Source organism: Nyctereutes procyonoides, unplaced genomic scaffold, assembly GCF_905146905.1.
Source record: "Nyctereutes procyonoides isolate TBG_1078 unplaced genomic scaffold, NYPRO_anot_genome, whole genome shotgun sequence".
In the NCBI taxonomy this organism is placed as follows: Eukaryota; Metazoa; Chordata; class Mammalia; order Carnivora; family Canidae; genus Nyctereutes; species Nyctereutes procyonoides.
Window position 1 is genome coordinate 71,978,509 of NW_026575146.1, and position 27,152 is coordinate 72,005,660.

Here is a 27,152-nt window from a genome sequence, read left to right on the forward strand (position 1 = left end):
ACTGCTTCTCCCTCTCCCTCTCCCTCTGCCTGCCACTCCCTCTGCTTGAGCTCTCTCTCTCTCAAATAAATAAATAAAATCTTAAAAAAAAAAAAAAGTAGGGGCGCCTAGGTGGCTCAGTTGGTTGTGTCTGCCTTCGGCTCAGGTCAGGCTCCCTGCTCAGTGGGGAGTCTGCTTCTCCCTCCCCCCATACTCATGCTCTCTTTCACTCACTATCTCTCTCTCTCAAATAAATAAATGATATCATTAAAAATAAAGCATTTTTAAAAAGTAGAGTCAGAAAGAAGTCGAGAGAGAGTGAGAGAGAGAGAGGTGGGGCCCATAGTTTGTTGTTGTTGTTTACCAATATTTGATTTTATTTTAAAGTTTTCTTATTGTTTTTAAGTAATCTCTACACCCAATGTAGGGTTTGAACTTACAACCCCTGAGATCAAGAGTCACATGCTCTATTGACTGAGCCAGTCAGGTGCCCTGCCAATATTTTAAAATCAGGAAATGTCCTACCATAAATCTGAATTTCCAGCTTCTCCTGAAAAGCCATGGGAACCAGCAGTGCTGGTGTGTGTTCCAGATGGCAGCTCTGGAATGGAGCTGAGGGTGAATTTTATGACATGCAAATTGCACCTCAATAAAGCAGAGCCCCCAGCTATCCAGAAATAGATAAGTGTTGAGTTAGCTGGTATCTCAAAATGAATCAAAAGCTGAAGAAAGCACAGACTGTCTTGTCCCTGGTTCTCTCTCAGTCGCCTGTCCCTTTCTCAGTGGAGGCCTTCATGTAAGGAAAAGAACCCCACAAAGTTTCATGGAATTAGATAAATCGACCATGTGCAGATAGGAAGAGCGGGCTTCTTGGTGGAGAACAAGGTGGACTGTGCCTTTAGAAGATTCAGTTAGGATCAACTCCAGGGGAACTCGTTTGGAAATGTCTTCAGTCTCTTCCTGATGCCCTATTTTGAAATCTCTTCCTTCTCTTCTCTGTCTGGGCTCTCTCTGCTCTGGCTTTCTCAGCCTCTCTCTTGCACTGTTCTGAGCTCTTAGCAACTCACCCTCCTGCCCACTTTCTGCACAGGGTGGGGAGGGGCCCAGTGTTGGTGCCCCACCCTCCCTGAGCCTTCTTCATCGGGAAACGGGATTAGAACCCAGTTCCCAGATCACATTGAGTCACGGGGCTCAGGTGCTGGCTTGGAGAGGAAGGGAGAAGGAGTGGGGTTGAGTCTTTCCCCCACAACCATCCAGGGCTCTCCCCCACCCCCTCCCCCCTTTCATTGTAAAGCTCAATTAGGTGCCATTAGCTGAGAAGAGTTTCTACAGGATTAGAGGGTGCCCCACCCCATGTCTTCCTGGTCCCCTTCCCTCAACCCGGAAATTGCATGGGCTGGGACAAAGAGAGTTAAAAGCTGTGTCAGCTGCCAGTCTGGGGCAGACAGACAGAAGGAGGGGGACAGGTGGGGCAGCATGACAGGTGGCTGAGAAGCCAGGTGGACAGTGGGAGAGCTGACTAGCAGAGTGGTGGGTGGATGACAGGAAGGCAGGTAGTGGACAGAGAGACAGCAGAGACAGACAGTCTGAAATTGTGACAACTACATGGAGGACCCAGCAGGCAGAGGGACAAGGTGAGGAGGGGGCAGATGGTCACCAATGGGGTGACACCCAAGGTGGACAGAGAGGGGAATGGGCAGGCATCCTGTCGTCCTCTTGGAGTTGCTGGCAGGAGGGGTAGGTTGGCAGGAAAAGGGCCATCTCTGAGATTCCCCCACATTTCCCAGGACCTGGAGGTGGGTCACCCTGGGTTCCAGAATCCTGTTGCTCTTCTGTGTTACTGGTGAGTTCCCCGGGGTAGGGGGGTCCCTTTATCCCCAACAGGAGGCCCTAACTTCCTTCCAGGTCTGGTCCCCAGCCTGGCACTGAAGAGGGTAGGTAGGAGGCTGCCTCTGTGCCTCCACTCACCTCTGGGTCTCGGGGCCCTGCCACCTCTGTCCTGAATCTTGATCAATCTCTACTCTGTTTCTTCCTGTCACTATGCTCTGTCTCTTCTCTCTATCTGTGAATCTCTATCTCTGTCTCCCTCCTTTCTTTAAGCATCTCTCTGTTTTTTAACCTTTCTCTTCCTCTCTCTGTCTTCATCTCTGCATCTCTCTTCCTATCTCTGATCCCCAATCTCTAGATCTCTGACCCCATCCCTCTGGCCCACACCCCTGTCCTCAGGGCTCAGCCAACCGGCCACAGAGAAGATTGTCAAAGGCAAGGAGTGTGCCCGTCACTCACAGCCTTGGCAGGTGGGGCTGTTTGAGGGCGCCAACCTGCGCTGTGGGGGGGTCCTCATTGACCGCAGGTGGGTCCTCACAGCTGCTCACTGCAGTGGCAGGTAAGTCCCTGTCTGGGTGGTTCCTTCCAGGGGTAGGCAAAGGAGGGGTGATGGGGAGAGGAGCCCTCAGGGTAGAGGTTCAGAAGAGGGAGGTGCCAAGGAGTGAGGAGATGGTCCTGCAGCAAAAGGTTAGACAAGAAATAGTTAGACAAGAAATAGGACTTCCTCAACAATGGGCCTGGGCTGGGGCTAGGTGGGGTGGGTGGAGTGGAGGGCGGGAAGGGTCCTGGCACCCACCCACCTACTTGTTCCCATTCCCTCATGTTCCCCTTCCTTCCCATATGACCTCAGTCACCACCCAGGCTTTGCCTGACCCAACCTGGGCAATCTCTCTGGGCCTCAGCTATCCCATCTATAAAATGAGGAGACCGGGATTTCTAGGTCTGAAACTCTGAGCTTTTTTTCAAAAGGAATTTCAGGCACAAAGAATGGATTGATTCAGGGAAAGAACAGAGAGAGTTGTCTCATGACTCACTCTTTGCTTCCACTGACAGCCCAGGCAACCTCTAGGTGGTGGGAACAGAGCAGGGAGCATGACAGATGGATGTCCCTGCCTCAGTGAAGAGAATCAGGGAGGGACAGGGATGCAGGGGCTCAGGAGGAGAAGGAGGCAAACACGGGAAGTGGAAAGATGGTGAAAGAGATGAGAGACGGAGAGAGATAGAGCAAGCTTGTCAGAAAGTGAGGATGGCCATGGAGGTGCAGAGCAGCAGAGAGAGGCTGCAGGGCCTGGGAGCCAGGGGCCCACCCCACCCTCGCTGAGCCACCTTGACCCCCAGCAGGTACTGGGTGCGCCTGGGGGAGCATAGCCTCAGCAGGCTGGACTGGACGGAGAAGATTCGGCGAAGTGGCTTCTCCATGACCCACCCCAGTTACCAGGGAGCCCAGCACAGCCATGACCATGACATCCGGCTCTTGCGACTGGGCACCCCCGTCCCCTTGACTCGCAGCATCCAGCCCCTTCCCCTGCCCACCACCTGTGCAGCGGCTGGCACCAAATGCCAGATCTCAGGCTGGGGCATCACCAATCAACTCTGGAGTAAGGGGGCATCGGGGTCAGGGCTCAGGATGGGCAAAGTCTGGGGTGTAGGGTGAGAGATCAGGAGTCATGCCATTTCAGCAGAAGGATGGATCAAGAGTCAAACATGAGGATTGTGGTTTGGGGTCAGAGATCATGGTGGACCAGGGGTCTTGGGATTCAAAGTAGTTAAGGGGTTGGGTACAAAGTCAGAAGTCATGGGTCAGGGATGTGGTTAGAAGCCAGAGCAATGGCAGGGGCCATCAAACTGGAGCAAAGGACATATAGAGATAGGATCTTGGCGTCAGGGGTCATGGATTCTGGTGTTAGAGGTCATTGTAGAGTTGAGGACATGGGATCCAGATGTTGCACAAGCTGGCCATAATCTGAGGGTGGAAACTAGGATTCAATCAGGGATCACTGTTCTGGGATTTGAAGCCCTAGAGGTTAGGGGTCATAGAGTCCGGGGTCAAATAAACAGGGATTATAAGTCACTTTGGAATTGGGACCAATGGTTTATAGCTGAGTTTGAAAGTTTAAGAGAAGACAAGAAATGTGGAGTCTGGAGACAGAGAGGGACCTTAACTTGAAGTCAAGTTGCGATCTAAGTATAAGACTGAAGGTTAAAGGTCAGAGCATCTGGAATTTAAGAATAAAAGTGGGTCCAGATTCATTGCTTCTGAGGTTGGAGAGACAAAGAATGTCTCGAGTTATGGCACTCAGAGTCATAGGTTAAAGGTCAGGAGACTAGGTCAATGAACTGGGGCAAGGGTCACTATGAAATGAGGTCATAAATCTGAAATTTAGAAGTTTGCGGATTGTAGTGGGGGGTCACAGGAAAAGGGCAGCGTATAGACTTATACTTGCTTCCTTGAGTGGGGGGAGGTGGCTCCCAAATAGGGAGCTTTGGGGAACGCTGTGGCTTCTATCTTCCATTCCAGACCCATTCCCGGACCTGCTCCAGTGCCTCAATGTCTCCATTGTTTCCAGTGCTGCCTGCCGGGCTGTGTTCCCAGGGAGAATCACAGACAACATGGTGTGTGCCAGCGGCACTGAAGGGGCGGATGCCTGCCAGGTGAGTGGACGCAGTCAGTCCCTGGTCACCCAGGCTGGAAGTAGGAGACAGAGCAGGGAGGATGAGGGAGAGAGAGATGTGTTCAGAAAGAAGGGGAGGCGCAGGATAAGGCAGGGAGACCCAGGTGATGGAGGGAGGGCAGAGAGAAGGAGGAGTGGGTGGAGAGAATAGAGGGAGGGAGGGAGAGAACAGAGAAGGAAAGATGGGAGGGGCACAGGAGAGGAAGAGGAAGAGACGAAGAGAAGATGGGGGAAGGTAAAGAGCTGGCAAGGATTTGGAATTGAGGCGTGTAACCGGTTGTCTCTCTCCATATGTCCTCCAATTGATGCTGGCCCAGGCAAGAGTGAGAGGATCTAGGATGGAGGCAGGAAAGGAGGCTGGTGGACTCTCCTGCCCTTGAATTCTGCTACCTTGCTCTCTTAGGTCCTCCGGGTTGGAGGCTGCCCCACCTGACTGGCCAAGGATCCAGCCACCGGGCCTGAGAGAATGTTTATAGATCCCGCCTTCCTTTGCTGGGATTGGCCACTAGTGGTTGTGCTCTTTCCCTCATTGGTCAGGGCCCAAGCCAGTCATCCTCTACAGAACTCTCACGGTTCCCCACCTCCTTCCCCGAGATTGGTCATTGAAGACACTCTCTTCGCTCATTGGCCAGAGCTCTAGCCAATGTCCTTGAGAGCCACCTTCCCTGCCCCTTTATGGGGCCCGGCCTTCCCTGGGATTGGCCCCCTAGGAACAGTGTGTTCTTCTCTATTGGTCAGTCATCGCTGTGCCAGGAACGTGGGAACTCAGCAATGCTCTACTCTCTGATAACCGGGCTTGGTCGGAGCCACCGTCTTCAAGGCCTGGGGATGGGCTTGGGGCTTGGGGAAAGGAAAATGAGAACAGGATTTCTCCCGTATTCATTCGGTGCTCCTTCTCTTTCTGTATTCCAGGGCGACTCTGGGGGGCCCCTGGTGTGCGGAAACGTCCTTCAGGGTCTGGTGTCCTGGGGGACCGTGGAGCCTTGTGGCCAAAAAGGCATCCCGGGAGTCTACACCAATATTTGCAAATACGTGGACTGGATCCGGATGGTCATGAGGAACAACTAACGTGCTCCCTCCACCTCCACCTTCCACCCCTCAGCTTGGGGCCTACACTGACTGAACCCTCCGAGCACCAACGACCTCTTCCGTTATCACCCCTGGCTCCCACTCTTCTTGGACTGGGGATCTTCCTCCCAGAACTCCCCCTCCAGCCAGTGCTTCTAAGTCCCGTGGTCGGGGGAGGGAGGAATGTCTGACTATCCGAATAAATATAACTGGAAGAGGAACGATGTTTGTCTATTTGATATCCTAGTGCTGGTGGACGCAGGAGGGAAGCTCATCAGTTCTCCTACTCACAGGTGTATAAATAGAGATCACAGAGGGCAAGGGTTTTCCCTTAGGGGGTCACACAGCAATGGGGTGGAGAAAGTTACTCATAACAAAAATGAGGGCCATTTCTTCCCCCTCTATCCAGCACTCTAGGAACCATGCTTCATGAAAGACCTGAGGGGGAAAATATTACTGGCCCCAAAATACCAAATGAAAATTGAAAAAATCAAAATTCACGACCATCACATTAAATATCTATAAAATATAACACTCTTCCACCTAGCCAATTCTGACTTCACTCTGCTGGAGTTGTGGAGAACACATTATATTTAATGTGGGATGTGGGTTCATTTTAATACGTCTGTAATGATAGAAGGTGGGGTGTAGCCTTGGAAAGCAGGAGGACACAGCCTAGGTCTTAAAATAGTCCTGCCCATCCCTTGGGTTCTGTCTTCACCGCCATCCAGGAGGTGCAAAGGGAGCTTCTCCCCAGTGAATGGAAGGGGAGCTAGGGGGTGTGAGAGTGAGGGGTGATGGTGATGGCGTGGGAATTCCTGCTGGGAGTCTGCTACATTCGGCTCCCGTGGAGTCCTCATCCCAACCACCCCAAGGCAGGGCTGTCCCCCCATCTCGCAGATGAAGAAACTGAGCCTCACCGGGGTGGAGTTCCTTGGCTCACGTCACTGTGGTAGGAAGAGGCAGAGCCGGGGTTTGAGGCCAGGGCTGGCTGCCTTAGGAGCCCATACCCAGTCATCTTGCCCCACTTCTGGTTAGGGGAGAGAGGAGGGCAAGACAGGAAGGCAGGAAGATCTCACTGATAACAAGCAGGTCCGGAGATAGAGGGATCGGCAGACAGGAAATTGAGGTGGCTCAGACTCGGAAGTCATCGGACCTAAGTCTCGCAGCGAGTAAGTGCCACAGCTGGATTTGGGGGGCCCCAGGGTTCCTGGGAGGCAGAGGCAGGAGAGGGGGGTGGAGGGAAGTGTGGCAGAAGGGAAGCCCCAGAGGAGCACAAGGGGTTGGGGCCTTGCAAGAGGGCTGACTCCCTCTCCTGAGCCTTGACTCCCACAGGCCCCAACCTGCCTCCCCCACCCTCCCGTCCTGCCCCTTCGGCTGGCAGCAGCCCCACCTCTGTGACGCCCCAGTTTCCCCCCTCCTTGGAATGGAGAAGGGAGGGCCCAGAGAAGGTCAGAGGCCCACCTGGGCTTGGGCTGTGGGGAGGGAGGAGCAGGGACAGGAGAGACATAGAGGCTGGGAGATCCAGGTGGGGAGAGAGAGAGAGAGAGAGAGAGAGAGAGAGAGAGAGAGAGAGAGGTGGACGGAGGCAGAGACAGAGTGACACAAAGAAAGATAAAGTTTTAAAGCAGTCCTGCAGAAAGAGATGGAGGAGGAAGGAGAGGGAGAGAGAGAGGGAGGGAGGGAGGGAGGGGGAGAGAGAGAGAGAGAGAGAGAGACAGAGAGAGAGAGAGAGAAAGGCACAGGCATAGGGAGGCAAAGAGAAACATGACACGCAGCATTATAGAGAGGCAGCAACCGACAGAGATGAAGAGACAGACACACAGACTGACAGACAGCCTGACGGGGAAGGATGCAGGGCGTAGAGGGAGAAACAGAGAGAAGAGGGGCTTGGGGAGGTGACAGAAGCAGGCGGGCGGTGGGCAGGCACACACACCCCACCCCCAGGGCAGTAAGGCAGGGCCAGGAGGCCCAGTCATCCAGGCCATCCTGCACCTGCCTGGTGCCTGATGCTCTGACCCAATCTGCCTCTGAGCCACACCGCGGCAGCTGCCAGCGCCACCAGTGGGCACCCAGAGTCCCCGTCCCAAAGCCCGTGGGTGCGTGAGTCGGGGAGGGAAGGGAAGACCCTCTTGCAGGAGCCTGCACTCCTGGAGTGAGCCAGGCCTCCTCTATCTCTGTACCCTCTGCTCTATCCTTCTCAGCTGGGGTGGGTGCCCTCTGCTTCTCTGTCTCTCTGTCTCTCCGACTGGCTGTCCCCAACTTCAGTGACCTCTGATCCCTGCTCTGATAACTGAATCCAGCCCTCCACCCCCACCCCCTCCCCCACTGCTGACCAGGGCAGCTGAGGGCATAGACCCTTCTCCTGGTCAGCCCCACCCAGTTATATCTGGCTGTCCTTCAAAGGGTCAAGGAATTCAGAAGGACAGGGTCTGAGTACTGTCCCAGGCTGAACCCCCTACCGCACCCCAGGCAACCCTCATAGGGCCCATATCACCCTGGGGTGGATGCTGGGTGGCACTGGTTCCCTTTGCTCTCCTGCCCCAAGCTTCTGGGGCCTGGCTGGGTCTCAGGTGGGCAAGAGGGAAAACATGCTCCCAAATGCATCTTGCAGGTGCAGGTACGCTGGCTGACTTGAAACAGGGCCAGCCAATGACTTGCCCCAGTCAAAGCCCCTCCCAGCATCTGCCACATCCTCCTTGGCTACTTACAAGAAGCTTTTAGCCAAGATCAGCCCCCTCCAAGGCCACCTTGATACCATAGATTTATTTTAAAGGTTTGGAGGCTGGGACGTTGTGAAAACCCTGTTGTTTCTCTCTGCGGGGGAGCCAGAGCAGGCCAGGAAGGGAGGAGAGGGCAGGAACCAGTCCCTCCCTAGTCGCGCCATAAAGTGACCAAGGCCCCTTGTCCCTTCTTGTTTCCAGAAGAATCTGGAGCCTGCCCCTCCCCTCTCCAGGCCATGATGATTCTTCGATTAATCATGTTTGCTCTGGTGACAGGTATGGTGGGGGATGGCGGGGGGGCAGGAGCCTCCCTCTCCAATCTCTATGATTCCTCAACCCTTTATGCCTAGATATTGAGTGGGTCAATGCTGAAAATATAGAACAACCGATAGGGCTAACCCATAGGGCATCTAAATGGATATATGAGCCATAATGAAGTCCTGAATGCCCCTTGCTGGGCCAAGCATAATCCCTTTAGATGTTACAAAGGGGAGAGGTCAAGGAGGGTCCCAGGGGAGGGGCCAGGGCAGCCCCAGTGGGGCAGAAGACACAAACAGCACAGCACAGTAGCTACTGAGCAACCAGTACAGAAAGATTTCAATCATTTAATATCCGGTCCATCCAGACAGTGCATCCCAGTGGGACACCAGGCTAGGGCCTGGGCCACCCACTCCTCTGTTCTCCCTACCCCCACATCTGGGAGTCCTCTTATGCCTGAGCCCCCTCTTTTGCCCTCACTTCCCTCCAGGGCATGTAAGGGCAGAGACCAGGATCATCAAGGGGTATGAGTGCTCTCCTCATTCCCAGCCCTGGCAGGTGGCTCTGTTCCAGAAGACACGGCTGCTCTGTGGGGCAACCCTCATCGCTCCCAAATGGCTCCTGACAGCAGCTCACTGCCGCAAGCCGTGGGTGCGGGGGCTGGGGCGGGACAGCAGGGGGCTGGAGATGGAGAGATGGATGGAGAGGGGCTTGGGGATGGGGAGAATATGACAGGGTCTGAGATGGGCATGGACCGGGTAGCATGGATCATGGACAAGGAGCCAGGATGGAAGGATGGACGGAAGGCATGGGAACTGGGATGGCGCTGGGAAGGGGGTTGGGTGCTGGGATGGGGATATAGTTGGAAAGGAGGCTTCAGTGGGAAATGAGGATGAGGTCAGAAGTGGAGCTATATTCCTCTGTCCTCTCAGGTGCACTCACCCTTTCCCCATGTCTCTCCCTATCCCTCCCCTCTCCTGCCTCTCCCCCACCTTCCATCTCTGACCACCATCTCTCCCACCTCAGCCGATATGTAGTTCATCTGGGGGAGCACAACCTCCAGCGGCGGGATGGCTGCGAGCAGACCCTATCGGCCACCGAGTCCTTCCCCCACCCAGACTTCAACAACAGCCTCCCCAACAAAGACCACCGCAATGACATCATGCTGGTGAAGATGACCAGAGCAGCCTTCATCACCTGGGCTGTGCGACCACTCACTCTGTCATCACACTGTGTCACCCCTGGCACCCGCTGCCTCGTTTCGGGCTGGGGCTCCACATCCAGCCCCCAGTGTAGGGGCTCCAGAGGGGGTCGTGGGGGAGGGGGGGTGGGTGATCACGGTTGTGGAAGAACAGAGGGAACCAGAGGATCTTCAAAGGGGAGAGTCCCAGAGCACAAGAGTAGGAGAGGAAGCTCCCTGGGCCGTGTCAGGGGTGGGATTAATCAAAGAGAAGAGGGGAAGAGAGCTGGGGAGGGTAGAGACAAAAGTCTGGGCGTCAGAGTCAGACACAATGTGCCAGATCCATAGCCTACTAATTGTAGGACTGCAGGCACCTGGCTTCACCTCTCTGAACCTAGGTTTTCTTCTCTATAAAATGAGGCTAATCACACCCACCTACCAGAGCTGCATCAGAGATAGTATATATAGAACAGCTGGCATAATAAATTTACTCGCTAGCATTCCTGGTGCTATGGCTACAAGGAGAGAGATGAGTTGGTGTCAAGCAAGAAGGACAGGGACTGGCCACAGTATAGGTACAGAGGAGGCACTGCAGACGGGGAAGGGGGAAGGGGACCAGGGGCTCTTCGTTTTCCATACCCCTTTGTGCCGTTTCCACAGTGCAACTGCCCCACACCTTGCGATGTGCCAACATCACCATCATTAACCACGAGGAGTGTGAGAAGGCCTACCCTGGCAACATCACAAACACCATGGTCTGTGCCAGTGTTCTGGAATCGGGCAAGGACTCCTGCCAGGTCAGGGAGCAGGGCCTGGGTCTCCTGCCACAGCCTCACTCCCATCTCTCACCTCAACCGTCTCTTTATCAATGTCCACAGTCTCATTCCCAACCCTAACTCCGTCTCCCCCTGCAATCCCAACTCCATGTCCACCCCTGGTTCCCGTTTTTAACCTCCACGGGATCTCCAGCTCCATCCACATTCCCACCCTTATTTCCAGCCCCAATCATCCTCCAGTCAACCCTGACCCCATCTTTACTGCCACCCATAGCTCCAACTTCACCCCTAATCATCTCACCAACCCCATCCTTAATCTTCACCCCACTCCTAACCCAATCCCCATCTCCTACCTGACACAGTGCCCAACCCTGCCCCTCTCCCATGGCCACTGCTCCTTTCTGACTGGTTGTCTCTCTCTCCATGCCCAGGGTGACTCTGGGGGCCCTCTGGTCTGTGACGGGTCTCTTCAAGGCATTATCTCCTGGGGCCAGGATCCATGTGCTGTCACCAGAAAGCCTGGTGTCTATACTAAGGTCTGCAAATACGTAGACTGGATCCGGAAGACTATGGAAAATAATTAGCCAGGACCAGCCCAACACCCCCCTAATCCCTACTTGGCAACATGGCTCTTGTTCATTCTAATAGTCAAGCCTGAGCGAGGTCGCCTTTATGTATTTTCTTTTCAGCCTCCTTGACCATGAGAGACGGTGCAGCTTAATAATCAACCTAGGGTTTGGAATTAGTGAGGCTTGGGGGTCAAATCCTTCCTTGTACTGACTTGTGATTCTGGGAGAGATAATAGTTGTTTGGTTCCCTTTTGTATCCCCAGCCCCAAAGACAGCTCCTGGCACTCACCCCAAGGTTTCAATAAATACTTACTGAACGAATGAATCTTTGGAATGCTTACTATATGCCAGGCCCTGATCCAAGGGCTTTTAAACATATCAACTAACTTAATTGTCACAAGGATTAAGTGGCATTATTATGCCCATTTTGCAGATGAGGAAACTGGGCAAGAGAAACAAGTCACTTGCTCACAGTCACACAGCCAGTAAGGAGGAGAGCAAAGAATCTAAAGCAGGGTCTTTTCTTTTCTTTTCTTTTCTTTTTCTTTTTTTTAAAGCAAGGTGCTTTCCTAACTACCGAGTGAAACTGCCTTGATGGAAACTCAGTTTTCTTATCTGTAAAATCGTGCAGGTAAAAGAATGATAGCACAATAGGTAAGTCAGCGTGTACATAATTATTAGACCTATGAAAAGGAGCTATCGCTGTTTTTCTTTCCAATGTCCATGCCAAGTACTTCCTCCAGATCTGTCCTGCCCAGGAGGACAGCTACTGGCCACCCAGGGCCGTTTAAATGGAAATGACCCGAAATCAGAAAAGTAATTTTTCAGTCACAGTCGCCACGTTATCAGATGCTCTGTAGCCACATATGGCTGCTGTACTGACCAGCGCATAGAGGGCATTGCCACCGTTGGAGAGAGTTCAGTTGGGTAGCGCCGAGCTGGACAACCTCTGGAGTTGACTCAGTTCCCACTGGAGAAAATGCCTGACAAACAGTCCAGAACTCAGGATCTTTTTTGACGTTCTGCTCACCTTTCAGTGGAGGTCATTGGCATGAGGAGTTAAAAGCCCAGAGCTGGAACTGAGGCATCCTGGTTGTTAGGTAGACTTGCTGTGTGGCCTTCTGTGAGTCACTGCCTTCTCTGAGCCTGGATTCCTCACCTGGAAGGAGGGAGTTGGTCCAGGTGATATTGATGCTCCTCTGTGGCCTTGGCCTCCTGTGACTCATGGGCCTGTGTGTCATCTGAAGACACACAGGTGGCAGGGAGCATGTGATGTGACCACACATGGATGTAAGGGGCAGTGCCCCCCTACCCCCCAGCAGGAGGAAGAGGGGCACAAGTCCCTGGAACACACAGTGAACCCACTTCTCCGGCTGAGGGAGTGGGCCCTGCACAGAGCTTTGCGCTGGCTCTGGGACTCTGCCTCGTTCTCTGCTCCCTTTCTGTCTCCATGTGCCTCAGTATGTGCCTACGACCCTCTCCTTCCACATAGCCATCTTATCTTTCTGCTTTTTTCTCTCCGAGCCAGCCTTCTGGCTTTTCTCAGGCACTAGGTCTGATTTCCTGTTTATCTTCCTCTCTCTCTTGGTCACAATCACCTCCTTCCAACACTATCTGAGACCCTGAAGCTTCCCCGGGGACATGGCATCGTCTCTCCGCACCTGAGAAGACTTCTTGGAACAGGAGACCTGGGGAATCCCCATGGAATCCAGCTCCAAAAAGGGTGTTTGAGGCTCCAGAAGAAGCCTGTATTCCCGGGGCCCCTCCCAGAGCAGGAATCTGGGGCCCAGGTTGGGTGCCAGCCTCACCCACGGCATAATTAGGGAGAGGGAAAGGGAGGGAGTGAATCCCTGGGGGCAAGGGTGGGGGAATTTCCGGGCTCTTTGAGGTTAAAAGGGAAGGCCAGGCCAGGGGTCCCGGGGCAGAGGAGTCGGGCAGCCCACTCCGTGGGGCAGAGGCACTTCTGGGTCTTCTCCCTCTTTCCCAGCAGCGACTCCCAGGTGAGGTGGGATGCACCTCACCCTAGTAGGGGAGGGTCGCGAGAGCATGGGTGGGGACCTTTGGGTGGCGGGCAGCTCTGTTCGAGCCTGTTTCCCCATCTATGACAAGCACCTCTGAGCCTCGGACCCCCGCCCCATCTGTGGAGGAGGGCGAACCCCAAATCCTGCTGGGCAGTGGGCAGCCGGGGAAAGCCCGGGTGTAGGGAGGTCAGGAGGAGGCCACGAGGGGCGTCGTTAGGGTAATTGTGCCCATCTCTGGTATTCGGCCCGAATCGCCCCTCCGCCCCTGCAGTTGAGCGTCTCAGGTTAAGCGGGTCCCCGCGGGCTGGGTTGGCTCAGGCCGGGCGGACGGGCGCGGTGGGGTGGGGGTGGGGGTGTCTCTGACCGGGCTTCTCTTTAACCCGCCCTCGCCCCCCAGCCCCGGTCCAGGCCATGAGACCCCCGCACCTACACCTGTGCACCGCCTCCGGCGCGCGGGCTTTGGCGAGGCTGCTGCTGCCGCTGCTCGTGACGCAACTCTGGGGTGAGGCGGGGGACAGGGCTTGGCGGGAGGTCCCTGGGAGACTGCTCTTAGCACGAACCCCCGCGCACCACTCCTCCTCGGGGGGCCGCGGGACCCACCCGCCCAGCCGGAGGAGGCTCGCCCCTAAGTCAGACCCGCCCCTCTCGGAGCTCCGCTCCAGGGGGTCCTGCGCCCCGCCCCCCGCCTGGGTCCCTACTCCTTCCTCCTCCCGGCTTCCTTTCCCAGCCCCTTCCTAACCCCGTCCCCTCTCTCTGCCCCATCCCGTTCTCGCCCCCTTCTTGCTCCTTCCAGTCCTCCCCGAGCCTGCCTTACAGCTTGGGGCCCCCGCCCCTCGGCCCTCTCCGCACCAGCCGCGCGGCTCCCGGCCCTGCTCCCCAGGCTCCGCCGCCTTCTATCGCCCCCTGGTGGCCCCGTCGCGCTCCATTCCTGCTGCGCTCTGTCCCGGTCCCCCCAGATCCACCCATCTCGCGCTTCTCGCTCTAGACCGCTCGGTTCCTGCCTCCTTCCCCTTTACCACCGTCCTTCTCCTCCCACTTCCATTCGGTTCCTGCAGGATCCCCAATTTCCACCAACCCCTCCCCGTGCTTCTCTGGTTCTGGCCCCCGCCCCCCCGCCCCAGCTCCAGCCCTAAACCCAGCCCTTGCCCTGCGTGCTCTGATCGCCGCCCCTTTGCTGTCTCCAGCCGCAGAGGCGGTGCTGCTCCCCAGAAACGACACGGGCTTGGACCTTGTGGTCTCCGGCGCTCCGTGCGCCCGCGGTTCGCAGCCCTGGCAGGTGTCCCTCTTCAATGGCCTCTCGTTCCACTGCGCGGGCGTCCTGGTGGACAAGAGTTGGGTGCTCACAGCCGCGCACTGCGGGAACAGCAAGTAGGGGGAACTCCTCGGGGCAGCCACGGAGGGGCTGTGCAGGCAGGCCCGGGGGAGGGGGCGGGAAGGGCTGGGGCACTTGACCCCAAGTGGGTGGGAGTCAGTTCGGGAGGACTTTCCGTAGGAGGAGAGGTGGGGTTGCGCTGTGGCCGCCAGGGGGCGGTGTGGTCCTTCTAAGCGTTTCTGGGCCCTTCCACCACCCCCGTCTTGCTGATACTCCTTGGGCTCCTTTGAAGTGTAGATAGTTGTATGCAGCAGACAGAAGCCAAGGTCCGCTGTGGTTAGGCATTTAGAAGTAAGGAAACTGTCCACCTCGATTCCCCACTGAGGCAGGAGGGAAACGGCAGCTTACCCAGATGGGCCCCCAGCCCTCAATTCTTGCAGAACTCAGAGACCCAAACCCCTAATCATACTTCCCTCAAGAACTCAGATCCTTACATGGAATATTACTCAGCCATTAGAAACGACAAATACCCACCATTTGCTTCAACGTGGATGGAACTGGAGGGTATTATGCTGAGTGAAGTAAGTCAATCGGAGAAGGACAAACAGTGTATGTTCTCATTCATTTGGGGAATATGAATAATAGTGAAGGGGAATATAAGGGAAGGGAGAAGAAATGTGTGGGAGATATCAGAAAGGGAGACAGAACATAAAGACTTCTAACTCTGGGAAATGAACTAGGGGTGGTGGAAGGGGAGGAGGGTGGGGGGTGGGGGTGAATGGGTGACGGGCACGGAGGGGGACACTTGACGGGATGAGCACTGGGTGTTATTCTGTATGTTGGTAAATTGAACACCAATAAAAATTAATTTATTAAAAAAAAAAAGAAAAAAAACAGAACTCAGATCCTCCTCCACTCCTCCCTCAGACCCAGGAGTCCAAGCTCCTACCCTGCTACCAGTACCCTCCCACCCAGGGACTCAGAGTCTGGTCCCAATCCCTAAGAAGGCATTACCCTCATATATCTCTTCCCTCCCTAGGCCTCTGTGGGCTCGCATAGGGGACGACCACCTCCTCCTTCTCCAGGGCGAGCAGCTCCGCCGGACTATTCGCCCCATTATACACCCCAAGTACCACCATGGCTCGGGCCCCATCCTGCCCAGGCGGACAGACGAGCATGACCTCATGCTGCTAAAGCTGGCCAGGCCTGCTGTGCTGGGGCCTCGCATCCAGACCCTGCGCCTGCCCTACCGCTGTGCCCAGCCTGGAGATGAGTGCCAGGTTGCTGGCTGGGGCACCACAGCTACCCGGAGAGGCAAGAGCTGGGGCCCTGAGGCCTGTATCCTGGGGAATACCTGGAGGGCCAGGACTTCTGGGTCTGAGGGAGAAGGGAATTGGGGGCATGGACTCCCAGGTCCTGGAAGATTGGGGGCTGGCAATGGGTTTACCTACTGTTTCCTCCCATTAGTGAAATACAACAAGGGCCTGAGTTGCTCCAGGGTCACTGTCTTGAGCCCTAAAGAGTGCGAGGTCTTCTACCCTGGTGTGGTCACCAACAACATGATGTGTGCAGGACTGGACCAGGGTCAGGACCCCTGCCAGGTAGGGACTGACCAGGGAGGGTGTCTGACTCATGGGAGCCAGGATAGGGAAGTTATGAGAAATCAGAAGGCCCCATCCCTGTCCCCAACCGCAGCCCAGCATCACCCCATGTCCAACACTATCCCATCCCTACCCCAACGTCATCCCCATGTTTGACTCTAGGTCCTTGGCTCCACCTGTTTGTGCCAGGCCTTACCCACTTCCCACCCTCTCCTCAACTGCATTCCCATCTTTAGGCCATTCCTAAGCCCCCACCCCATCCCTATCTCTCCATTTGTCTCATCCCCTCATCTGCCACAAGCTATAGTATCAGCTCCAGCACATTCTCGTTTGCATCCCCCTATCTGATGTCCACAACCCCCAAACTAGCCCAATCCCAACCCAAGCTCATACTTAATCCCAACCCCATCCCAACCTCATCTTTAGCCAAATCCCTTCCAAATCCCACCCAAATCCCTTCCTTATCACTATCCCAGACCCCCAAGTGGCAGCCATTGGATTGGTGTATTTTTTAAATTTATTTTTCTTTGGATTGTTGTATTTACTTGATCTCCTTCCTTCCCCCAGAGTGACTCTGGTGGCCCTCTGGTCTGTGATGAGACCCTGCAGGGCATCCTCTCATGGGGTGTTTACCCCTGCGGCTCTGCTCAGCATCCAGCTGTCTACACCCAGATCTGCAAATACAACTCCTGGATAGAGAAAACCATACGCTCCAACTGACCCAGAGGCCGTGCAACACCACCAGCTGCCCTCTTGCTACTTCCTCTGAAGTTGCAGGGGCTGGACTCTCCCCCTGCCCTGTTTGAACCTTTGCTGCCCATCCACACCCTCAAACATCTCTCCTCTTCCCTCACCTCCCCCTGCCTATTGCTGCTGTCTGCACACTTTGAAGCCATAAGTGGGACAAAGTTTTATTCAAAAGAAGCAAGGAAGCTGGTGGTCACCCAGTCTCTCAGAGAAGTTGTCACGCACTCAACCTGCCTCCCTCTACCACTCCCTGCTCTGTGACCTCCTGTAAGCTAAGTACCCTCTCTGGGCCTCTATTTCCTCACTTGGAAAATGGGGACAATGAAGTGCCTACCTCATATATGCATTATGCGGAGATGATCATATGAAACGAGTGTGTAGGTTGCTATGGTAATTATCAGTAAAGCATTAATGCAGGGGTTGGTGAGCCCTGACTAAATCTTACCTGTGGTCATGATCTGTGAACAGGTCCTGGTGAGAACGAACATATGTGACCCTGTGTCCTGGGGAGAAAAGCACAGGGGTAGCCCCAAATCCCAAGCCCCCTTGCTCTAATTATCTGCAATGCCCATCTCAGGGCTGATGGGAGAATCACATTCCTCTCCCTCCTGTCACGTTCCATGAAGTGCCCCTTAACCACTTCCTTCCTCCCTCCCACTGTTTCCCACATCTGTGTCCACCCAACACCAGTTCCTCCTGTCCCAGCAGGAGCTGGGCTACTCTTGAGTCATCTGGTACCTTCTTTGCCTTCCTGGGGCCACTGGACCCTAAGGGACCTCACCCCAGATCCATCTCAGCCTCTAAGACCAGAGGGACTCTTCCTGCTTTAGTTACTAAGTCCATGTAAAGAAGTCCTCTGAGATTTAGGGGAAATTTTTTTATTAGATCCCTCTCCATCCCCTCACTAATCACAAGCTCCAGTCCCAGCTCCATCGTATCATCATTGTCTTCCTCTGACTCAATGTCCACAACTCCCAATCCATTGCCATCCCCACCCTATCCCAAACTGGCTTGGAAATCTTGCTCTGAAAATTTGGAAGGAGAAGGGCTCTTTTCTTCACCCTGAAAGTGTCTCCATGTAAATATTCCTACCCTGGTGGTATTCTACACAGAATCCAGGCAGAGCTAACAGATGTTTGGGTGTCTCCACTTAGCCTGGACTCTAGAGATGTAACATCAGGTGAACCTATGCACAACAGAATGTTCTATCCAGCACTGGTTGTCCTTGTTTCCCCTTTCAAACGCCAATTTACTGAGCCCCTATTAGATTACAGGCCTGATGCTGGGCACTGGGATCCTTGTGGTGACCACAAGATCCCTGCCCTCACGAAGCCCACAGAAGACTGGCACACAGCTTCCAGCACAGAGCCTCTCCAGCTCCCTTCCTTTGCCCCCATTAGCACACCCAGGAAGCGCCAATCAAGCATATCAGCTGAGTTTGTCATGGAAGACTCAGAGTGAAGAAGGTGGGAACTCGATTCATTTTTAAAGGCAAATCACCCGTTCCTTTAGTCATCACTCTACAAGTGTTTACTGAGTCATGTTCTACTCTAGGTCCTGGAGATGAATCAGCTCGAACTCTACCCTCAAGGAGCTGCTAGTCAGGTCAGGGGGACAGGCAAGATTTCCATTCTTGTCATTCAGGTTTCTACTCATTCAGGTTTCTACTCAAAGGTCACCTCCTCAAAGAGGTCTTCCAGGTTTGCCCTAGCTAAAGGGGTCCCCTGCCCTCACCTGGACAACAATCCATCGCTTAGTTTATTTCTTTTGCAGCACTTGTTAGAGCTGAAATGACCACATTTATTTGTTTACTGCATAATGATCTGTCCCCTCTCTCTCCAGACTCAGTCCATGGAAGCAGAGGCTTTGATTTATTCACTGTGATTTTAAGCACCTGGCATAGTGCCTGGCACACAGAAGCCACTCAATACATCATTGGATAAACAACACAAATTGATCAGCGCTGTACCAGAAAGAGGCACAGGGTGCCCTCAGGAGAGGCCATGCACTCTTTCCAGAGTCAGGGAAGTCTTCTCAGATCAGGGGACATTTGCATGGGGTTTAAAAGGGTAAGTAGGAGTGTAATAGGTAGAGAAGGAAATGTATTTCTGTCACTTACTTTGTGACCTTGAGAAAATTACTGGAATACTCTCTTTCAGTTTTCCCCTCTGTGGAATAGAGATTGAATAGACCCTTCCAAGGATTAAATGAGATCATATATATGAAATGCTTACCTGCCAGGCACAGAGTATGGCCAATAGAGGTAGCTATCATAGGGCACCTGGATGGCTCAGTTGGTTGGGCATCAGACTCTTGGTCTCAGCTCAGGCCTTGATCTCATGGCCATGAGTGAAAGCCCTGTGTAAAGTGCCATGCTAGGTGTAGAGCCTACTTAAAAAAAAAATAAGTAAAAATTTTAAAAAGGTAGCTATCAAGGTGTTACCAAAAACAGTTAGTATGGTGCTTAACACATAGTGGCTCTTCGGTCTCTGGTTTCAAGGATGGACCTCCCTGACTGGAGAGAGAATAAGACACCCTACAACCACAAGTGATGTGTATTATAATGGGAACAGTGCAGGACTCTATAGGAGATGGAGACTTATTACATTTGTTGAATGCTTACCATGTGCCAGGCGCTGTTGTAAGTGCTTCACATGGGTTAATTCACTCAATCACCCCTCAACCTGGATTATTATTACTTAATAGATGGGCCAACTGAGAGAAGTGCAGTGACTCGCCCAAGGTAACACACCTAATAATTGCCAGCATTGAGATTTGGATCTAGGTGGTCCAGTTCCAGAATCTATGCTCGAAACCACTACACCAAGTGATGCATCCAAGGGGAGCCCAGATCCAGAGTGATAATCAGGCTTACTACAACAGAAAGTGGGGGAGTCTGCGAGAGCTCAGGGAAGAAAAGATGTACTGTTCCTTAAGAAATCAGAGAAGATGGGCAGCCTGGGTGGCTCAGCGGTTTGGCGTCTGCCTTCAGCCCAGGGCGTGATCCTGGAGACCCAGGATCGAGTCCCACGTTGGGCTCCCTGCATGGAGCCTGCTTCTCCCTCTGCCTGTGTCTCTGCCTCTCTCTCTCTCTCTTTCTCTCTCTCTCTCTCTCATGAATAAATAAATAAAATCTTTAAAAAAAAGAAATCAGAGAAGACTTGGGGGTAGGGGACATTTAGGTTGACTCTTGAAGGATGAGTAGGAGTTTACCAGGAAAAGAAGACTATGGAGAAAGGCATTCACTCATTTAATTAACATCTCCTGAGGCCTCCCAAGAGCTCAGCCCTAAATAGATGATTCTGGGGACACAGAGATGAATCAGACTTGGGGTTTGGCCCTGCAGGGGCTGCCCACCTGATAAGGAGGAGAGATAGGGAGAGAGGCAGGTAGGAAGGATAGTGGGAGGGGGGAGATGAAAAAATGGGCAACGTTCTCAGGACTTAGCCAAGATCTGGTGGTATTAAGAGAAAAGCAAAGTGTTTCGTTCCAGGCAGTTGGGCATGTGGGTCTTAGGTGGTAGGAATATGAAGAAGGGGGTAGGGTAGTTTATGATGAGAGTGAGTTAATCCAGTTGGGACCATATTACCTCAATCTTCTAGGAGAAGCCTTTGTCCCTGCGAGAAGGGGCCCAGATGCCCAGAGCAAGGAGGGCTCTGTAAGGTGTGTGCATGTGTATGGCCCTTTGTGGTCTCTGCCTTGCTCAGTCTGTCTCTCTCTTTCCTTCTCTCACCCTGGATCCTTCTGTATCTCTGTCCTCTCTTTTTAAATTTTCTCTCTCTCTCTGTCTTGCCCCATCCTGCCTGCCTTCTTTCTACTGAGTCTCTGTTCTTTCTCCCAACCCTCACATGCTTTCTCTGGAGTCCTCCTGCATCTCCCTCTAGCCTGCCTGGGACACTGGTCCCAGCTCACTACAACTTCACTCAAGATAAATTTGCTTCCCTCAGGAGCCAGCCTCAGGGATCATTTTTCTCTCTCTCTTCCTCCTCCAGACCATAGAATATCCTGTATCCAGGTCCTGCATCCCAAGATCATGGGAATGAGGGTTCCCTTCTCTGGAGATCCCAGGAACACTCCACATCCTAGGGCTCCTCCCAATTCAGCCCAACCCTCGCCCAGCAGGCCACCAGCTCATCCTGCAGGGGGGTCCCCCTGCATGCCTCCATTCCCAAGGCCCCCAGTCAAGGCCCCAGAGCTTCCCCCTCCCCCTGGGACATTTCCCAACCCAGATTAATCACAGGGGCGGCCCCAGAGAGGAGGAAGGAGCGGGCATGGCTTACCTTGAAGAGGGACTGCTCACCTGAACATATGCTCAAGACCCAGGCACCCCAAGGTCATGAGGCTGGGATTCGTCTGTGCTCTGCTTTCTCTCCTGGCAGGTGAGGCTCCTGTAGTCCATCCTGCTGCCCCTCCATGGTCCCAGGAGCCCCACCAGGCAGCTTGCCCTTGAAGGAAGCTTGCAGGCTTCCACTCCTTCTTACTAGGCACCTCAGTACCTCTCCCCCAGCCCTCCCACCGTGCTCACCATTGACCCCTCTGCCTCCACCCAACCCCAGGGCATGGCTGGGCAGACACCCGAGCCATTGGGGCCGAGGAATGCCGCCCCAACTCGCAGCCCTGGCAGGCCGGGCTCTTCTACCTCACCCATCTCTTCTGTGGGGCTTCCCTCATCAGTGACCGCTGGCTGCTCACAGCTGCCCACTGCCACAAGCCGTAAGTGACTGGGCACCATTGGGGCGGGGCTGGAGATGAGGGGGCTGAGGGGCTTTTGGTAGAAGAGGGAGGGAGCTGCAGTTGGGAAGGATTTAGCCTTCATTTTTGTTCCCAAAAGTTCAACTATTAGAATTAGAGTTGACTCTCCAAATTCTAGGGTCCCGAATAATCTAATTATTAGGATCTACAATTAAAAGCTCTTAAAAGCCTATGACCCAGAAAAATCCAGAGTCATGGACTCCTAAAATCTCAGATCCATGAGATTTTACATTAGTTTCAGTGAATTCTAGAATCGGAGACTCAGGTTCTGGTAGAATCTGAGGAGTCTAGCGCAGCACTGCCCTGTGGCTGTATGTGGGTATGTAACTCCAGCCACATAGCTAGGCTTAGATTTCCTAGTAGACATATTACAAATAGTGAAAAAGAAATGATTAATGTTAATTTTAATAATAGACTTGACATGGTCAAAATAGTGTATCAATATCCAATGCATTTATCAATACTTATGAATGGTATAGTTTAGTCTTCTTAAAAATACTACACTTTTGAAATTAGATATGCATTTTACACAAAATGACATGTCTCAACTTGGACTAGTCATATTTCAAGGGCTCAGTCATATGGGATAGCACAACCCCAGATTCAATATTCTAGCTAGGTTCATTGAATATAAAAGCTCATGGTCCTAGAATCTTTGATTCACAGTATCCTAGAATAGTGTGACTTGCAGAATTCTAGAATCTTACATCAATAGAATTCTAAAAGCTTAGATTCATAAAAGTCTAGAATGTGGTGAATTAAACATCCTAATCTAGAATGCTATCATTCCAGACTCTTAAAATACCCAAAGTTTTAATTCAGATAATTTTGAGAGAGTTCTGGAGCCTCAAATTATTTGAACCCTAGATTCTTAAATTTCTAAAATCATAAAATTATAGATTGATGAAATTCATTTTATAGTCCCAGAATACTTGAATTCTAGGCTCTTTAAATCCTTGTCTCATTCAGATAATTTTAAAACCCCAGACCTTTGATCTAGAGAAATCTAGAATGTTAGAATATTGGTTTCATGACATTCTAGAACATAAAATTCTAGAATCGTGGGTTCCTAGCGTGTTAGTATCTTAGATTTCTAGAATCTTAGATACTGGACATTCTAATAGAATATTAGAATCTAGCTGATGCAGAAATCCTTTCTATATTACCTCAAGAAAGGGGCAGTCCATCCTGTTCTGATATTCTTCCCTCCAGGAATGAAGTACAGGTGCTGAATGAAGTACACAATGCTGTGTGGGAATTTCCCATCATGCACTGCTCCATGATAGTGCCTCTTTCAACTCAGGAGAACGATGTTCAGATCTCAGCCCCAAAGGCTAAGGAGAGAAGCAGAGATGTGGAAGTAGAAAAGATTCAGGCTTGGGGATGAGTTGAGTTAGGGGAGACTGGTTTCCCAGACACAGAGTCCAGGCAATGAGGTGACAGAGATGGAATCCTGAATTTGCAGTCATAATCCTGGTCCCTAAGATCAGAGATTAGAGACCAAGGCATGGGCATGTACACCCCCAGAGAGTCTGCAGCTGTCCAGGGCAGGGACCCAGAGCAGAACAAATAGACTGAAAGATTGAGGTCAGGCCTCAGGAAGACATGCACTGAGGGTGAGGGATAGGCTGACAAGAAAAGCCTGAGGCCATGGATGACCCCCACCTTGAGGATTTTCCATTTCCCATCCCCCTCCATGCATACACACACACACACACACACACACACACACACACCCCACACACAGAGCCACGCCCCACAGAAGCCACCAGACCTGTGGGGACAGGGGGTGGGGCTGTTGTTGTGTGGTGGGTGGAGCCCCTGTGTGCCTACACAGTTCCAGGGGACCTAGGTCACCACCAAGGCTCCAGGTGGGGCAGGAAGGAAGGTGGCTTACTTGGTATGGGACTAGGAAGGGGTGTAAGCTTTTAGGGGAGAGCTACAAAGGTAAAGGCAGACAAATGGAAGGAGTGAGAAACTTGGGCCCAGAGAGAATGTGTACCTTGCTTAAAATCACACAGCACTCTGGGTCATACAGAAATGATGGGGGCCCAGAGACAGTGTGTGGCCTCTGAAGCACGTATCACCTTGTTGGACAGCCTGATTGACCTCTGAAGCCTGTCCCAACAGGTATCTGTGGGTCCGCCTCGGGGAGCACCACCTCTGGCAATGGGAGGGTCCAGAGCAACTGTTCCGGGCCACGGATTTCTTCCCCCACCCTGGGTTCAACAAGGATCTCAGGGCTCATGACCATAGTGATGACATCATGCTGATCCGTCTGCCCAGGAAGGCATACCTGGGACCTGCTGTGCAGCCCCTCAACCTCAGCCAGACCTGCGTCTCCCCAGGCACCCAATGTCTCATCTCAGGCTGGGGGGCCGTGTCCAGTCCTAAGGGTACAGCCTTGCCCACAACTCAATCCCTTGTGTCTCAGGCTGAGAGTCTGAATCCCCCATTTCTCTGTCTCTGCCTTTTCTTTTTTTTTTTTTAAAGATTTATTTATTTATTCATTCAGAGAGAGCGAGAGACAGGCAGAGACACAGGCAGAGGGAGAAGCAGGCTCCACGCAGGAAGCCCGATGTGGGACTCGACCCCGGGTCTCCAGGATCACACCCCGGGCTGCAGGCAGCGCTAAACCGCTGCGCCACTGGGGCTGCCCCTGTCTCTGCCTTTTCATCTCTGAGGTAGATAGATAAATAAATGATAGATGATAGATAGATAGATAGATAGATAAGATAGATGATAGAAAGAGAAAAAATGAAGATGCTATAAATTTTAAGATGCATCATTATTTACAACCAATAAGAACAGGGGGGAAAAGTTCCCATTAATTCTTGTATGACACCATTTACTGGAAGACACTCCCTGATTTCAGAGATGTTTAAATATGAAAATATACACATCATGGAGTTGAAATGAGGCCTCTCTCTCAGAGTCACAAATCAGCAACCCATTAGCCATATTTAGCCTCCCACATCCGTCTTCATTTTCAAAATGCCTTGAAAAAATAGTCTGAGCTTGGGAGATTTTACAGAAAAGCCAAATTTCTTAGTTTGCTGGGAAAAAGAACTGGCAACTCCAGACCCACATTCCCCAAATAGCTACCATTGGGCAGGATCAGTGGAGGCTGCTGCCTTCAGATCAGACGTGGGTTCTCTGGGCCCCTGCAGTGCCCCCCCCCACTGGCTGCTGTGTCTGCACAGGTCCCTTCCACCCACTTCTATTTGCCTGTCAAGCCCATCTGAATCTGTGCCCCTAGATTATATAAGTGGGCATATGCATATCTATATCCATATCTATATTATACATGCTGTGTCTCCCTGTCTGTAACTACTATCTCTTAAGTCTTTATCTCTGTCTCTGTCAATGACCACAAATGTCTCCTCCCTTTCTCACTGCCTTCTCCCTTGGCATATCTGGGCCTGTTCCTCTCTCTTCATTCCTGCACGTAAGAATCTCTTTCCTCTTGAGGGGTCTATCTCCTGTCATGGGCTCTATTTTTCTCTGTGCATCATGAATATATCTCTTGTTGGTTCTTGGCTCTCTGTGTCTTTCTGTTTCTCTCTCTCTCTCTCTGTGGGTCTCTCTCCCTCCTCAAACATCTATTTCTCTTTCACCCTATAATTCTCTTTGTCACTGTCTCTCGTTTCTATCTTTGAGAGTCTTCTGCTGTGTCTCCGTGGGTCCTCCTTAGGGAAGGGTCTGGGTGGAGGGGCTGCTGAGTGTGATGGGCACAGCTGTTGATCCTCTATGGGTGGGCCCCTTTTGCCAACAGTGCAGTACCCACTCACGCTACAGTGTGCCAACATCAGCATCCTGGAACACAAACTCTGCCATCGGGCTTATCCGGGCCACATCTCGGATGGGATGCTCTGTGCCGGCCTCTGGGAGGGGGGCCGAGGCTCCTGCCAGGTGAGACCTACTCTGGGGAGGAGGGGAATGGGTATCCTGCTGGATTCCTGGGTCCTAGGGAATTAGGGAGTTGGGGACCCAGGATTTCTGGATGAAAGCAAGGAGGGACCTGGGACACTTAGGTTCTGGGAGAGGATGGGGCCTCAGTCAGATTCCTGGATTTAAAGGGGACTGGAGGCCCAGACTCTAGGTTCTAAAGGAGGAGAGGACTGGGAGTACAGACATTAAATCCTGGGGAAACACAAGCATCTGCACTTCACTCAGTGCTACCCACACCCTCCCTTCTTCCCTCTACCCAACCTGGGCAGTAGGACAAAGGGCCACAGTAGCTGGGTGTTTATATAGAGAATAGGTTGATTTTATTTTACATGCTTTTGAGTTAATGTTGGAAAACTAATCACAAGCAGTTTCTAAACCAAAAATGACATGTTGTAAAAGGACAATAAACGTTGGGTCAAAATGGAAAAAAAATAGAAATAAATAAATAAATAAATAAATAAATAAATAAATAAATAAATAAATAAATAAATCCTGGGGGAAGAGGGGACTAGGATCCCAGAGTGCTAAGTACAGGGGTGAGGTGAGGGCTATGAGCTCTTACTCCTGGGTCTGAGGGAGGAGGGACTGACTACCTGGACGCCAAAGTGTCTGGAGAGGAGGAAACTGGGCGCTTGTTTAATAGTTTCTTTGCTCTTCTGCTGCGCACAGGGTGACTCTGGGGGCCCCCTGGTTTGCAACGGGACCCTGGCTGGTGTGGTGTCTGGGGGTGCCGAGCCCTGCTCCAGACCCCGGCGCCCAGCCGTGTATACCAGCGTGTGCCACTACGTGGACTGGATCCGAAAGACCATGGAGGACAACTGAGCCCTCGTGCCCTGGGTGACCAAGAGAGGAGGGCGGGCGCGGGGTAGCGGGGTACTGCAGGGCTCCGGCCTCAGAGGTCTCGGCGCGTGGCCTCAGCGGCCCGGAGACGCGCTCTGAATATTCAGGCTCCGCGCCCAGAGGGCCCTCCGGGTGGGAAAGCAGCGGGGAGACACCTCCTCGCCCCTGTAGCCTCGCCTCTGTGACGTCATCGCAGCTGGTACCATCCCAGCGGAACAGCTTCACCTGCAGCTCCGCTCCAGGAGCATCTCCAGCAGACAGCCCCGCCCCTCGGAACTTCGCCCAATGAGGCTTCCCCTCCGGGCCCCGCCCCCGTGGCCACGCCCCCTCCATGGGAAATCTCACCCCCATGACATCAGGGGCGCTGCAGCTTGCCACGTGAGCCACCGATGCACCGTCGGGCTCCGCCCCCTGGTGCCCGCGCCCCGGGGCGTTTGAATCCTGGCCGGGACCCGACTTAGACGAGCTGGAGAAGGGTCTCAATTCATTTAGATTCAGTGAATGATTTTACAATAAACGACCGGAGCCGCGCTTTCCTTCTGCCTGTGTTGTGGAGTGAAGGAAGGGCAACGCGTGGGGCGGCGGTGGGGCAGACAGGAAACCGCCACCGGACAGCAATTTCCCTTAAACCCCTACTGAGTCCTGCCTAAAGTCTGTCTCCATCAGTCCTATTGCAGCAAGGCTGCTGGGTTCTGCTCGGGCTGGTCCCGTTGCCCCCAGGGAAAGGGGAAATCAGGTCACGGTGCCTCCCAAACCTGCCTTCCCAGATCCCAGGCCTCTCAGGGGGCAGCGGGCGGGCCCGATCCGCCCTCGGAAGACTCACCTTTCTTCCATTCCCAGTTAGTGGCAGCAGCCCCCTGCTCCCACAAGAACCCA

The 27,152-nt window shown here is 53.0% G+C and overlaps 4 protein-coding genes and 1 long non-coding RNA gene across 7 annotated transcripts; 4 read left to right on the plus strand and 1 right to left on the minus strand.

Moving 5' to 3' along the window:
• Nucleotides 1-1,393: 1,393 nt before the first annotated feature.
• On the plus strand, nucleotides 1,394-5,767 carry KLK12 (kallikrein related peptidase 12). 2 transcript variants are annotated; one of them, XM_055311809.1, is made up of 6 exons: nucleotides 1,394-1,613; nucleotides 1,767-1,822; nucleotides 2,206-2,365; nucleotides 3,148-3,404; nucleotides 4,325-4,458; nucleotides 5,391-5,767. In XM_055311809.1, exons 1-6 carry the CDS (start codon nucleotides 1,585-1,587, stop codon nucleotides 5,544-5,546), a joined length of 792 nt encoding a protein of 263 aa, XP_055167784.1. In that variant the 5' UTR covers nucleotides 1,394-1,584; the 3' UTR covers nucleotides 5,547-5,767. The 2 variants fall into 2 exon arrangements, with proteins under 2 accessions (XP_055167784.1, XP_055167783.1); XM_055311808.1 differs by having other exon boundaries at nucleotides 1,397-1,613; nucleotides 3,145-3,404.
• Nucleotides 5,768-6,569: 802 nt separating this feature from the next.
• On the plus strand, nucleotides 6,570-11,386 carry KLK11 (kallikrein related peptidase 11). 2 transcript variants are annotated; one of them, XM_055311811.1, is made up of 6 exons: nucleotides 6,570-6,718; nucleotides 8,471-8,545; nucleotides 9,018-9,174; nucleotides 9,554-9,819; nucleotides 10,368-10,504; nucleotides 10,915-11,386. In XM_055311811.1, the coding sequence occupies exons 2-6, from the start codon at nucleotides 8,506-8,508 to the stop codon at nucleotides 11,065-11,067; spliced, it is 753 nt and encodes a 250-aa protein (XP_055167786.1). In that variant the 5' UTR covers nucleotides 6,570-6,718; nucleotides 8,471-8,505; the 3' UTR covers nucleotides 11,068-11,386. The 2 variants fall into 2 exon arrangements, with proteins under 2 accessions (XP_055167786.1, XP_055167785.1); XM_055311810.1 differs by lacking the exon at nucleotides 6,570-6,718 and adding an exon at nucleotides 7,572-7,645.
• Nucleotides 11,387-11,707: 321 nt separating this feature from the next.
• Nucleotides 11,708-14,251, minus strand: LOC129500975 (uncharacterized). The gene is made up of 2 exons (XR_008662623.1): nucleotides 13,923-14,251; nucleotides 11,708-12,211 (listed from the first exon to the last, which is right to left on the minus strand). It is a non-coding gene; the product is annotated as an uncharacterized LOC129500975 (long non-coding RNA).
• On the plus strand, nucleotides 12,953-17,177 carry KLK10 (kallikrein related peptidase 10). Its single transcript, XM_055311902.1, has 6 exons — nucleotides 12,953-13,052; nucleotides 13,471-13,575; nucleotides 14,258-14,441; nucleotides 15,425-15,699; nucleotides 15,853-15,986; nucleotides 16,554-17,177. Exons 2-6 carry the CDS (start codon nucleotides 13,485-13,487, stop codon nucleotides 16,704-16,706), a joined length of 837 nt encoding a protein of 278 aa, XP_055167877.1. The 5' UTR covers nucleotides 12,953-13,052; nucleotides 13,471-13,484; the 3' UTR covers nucleotides 16,707-17,177.
• Nucleotides 17,178-17,267: 90 nt separating this feature from the next.
• On the plus strand, nucleotides 17,268-26,812 carry KLK9 (kallikrein related peptidase 9). Its single transcript, XM_055311906.1, has 5 exons — nucleotides 17,268-21,112; nucleotides 21,290-21,446; nucleotides 23,616-23,881; nucleotides 25,261-25,397; nucleotides 26,106-26,812. Exons 1-5 carry the CDS (start codon nucleotides 21,070-21,072, stop codon nucleotides 26,256-26,258), a joined length of 756 nt encoding a protein of 251 aa, XP_055167881.1. The 5' UTR covers nucleotides 17,268-21,069; the 3' UTR covers nucleotides 26,259-26,812.
• Nucleotides 26,813-27,152: the final 340 nt, after the last annotated feature.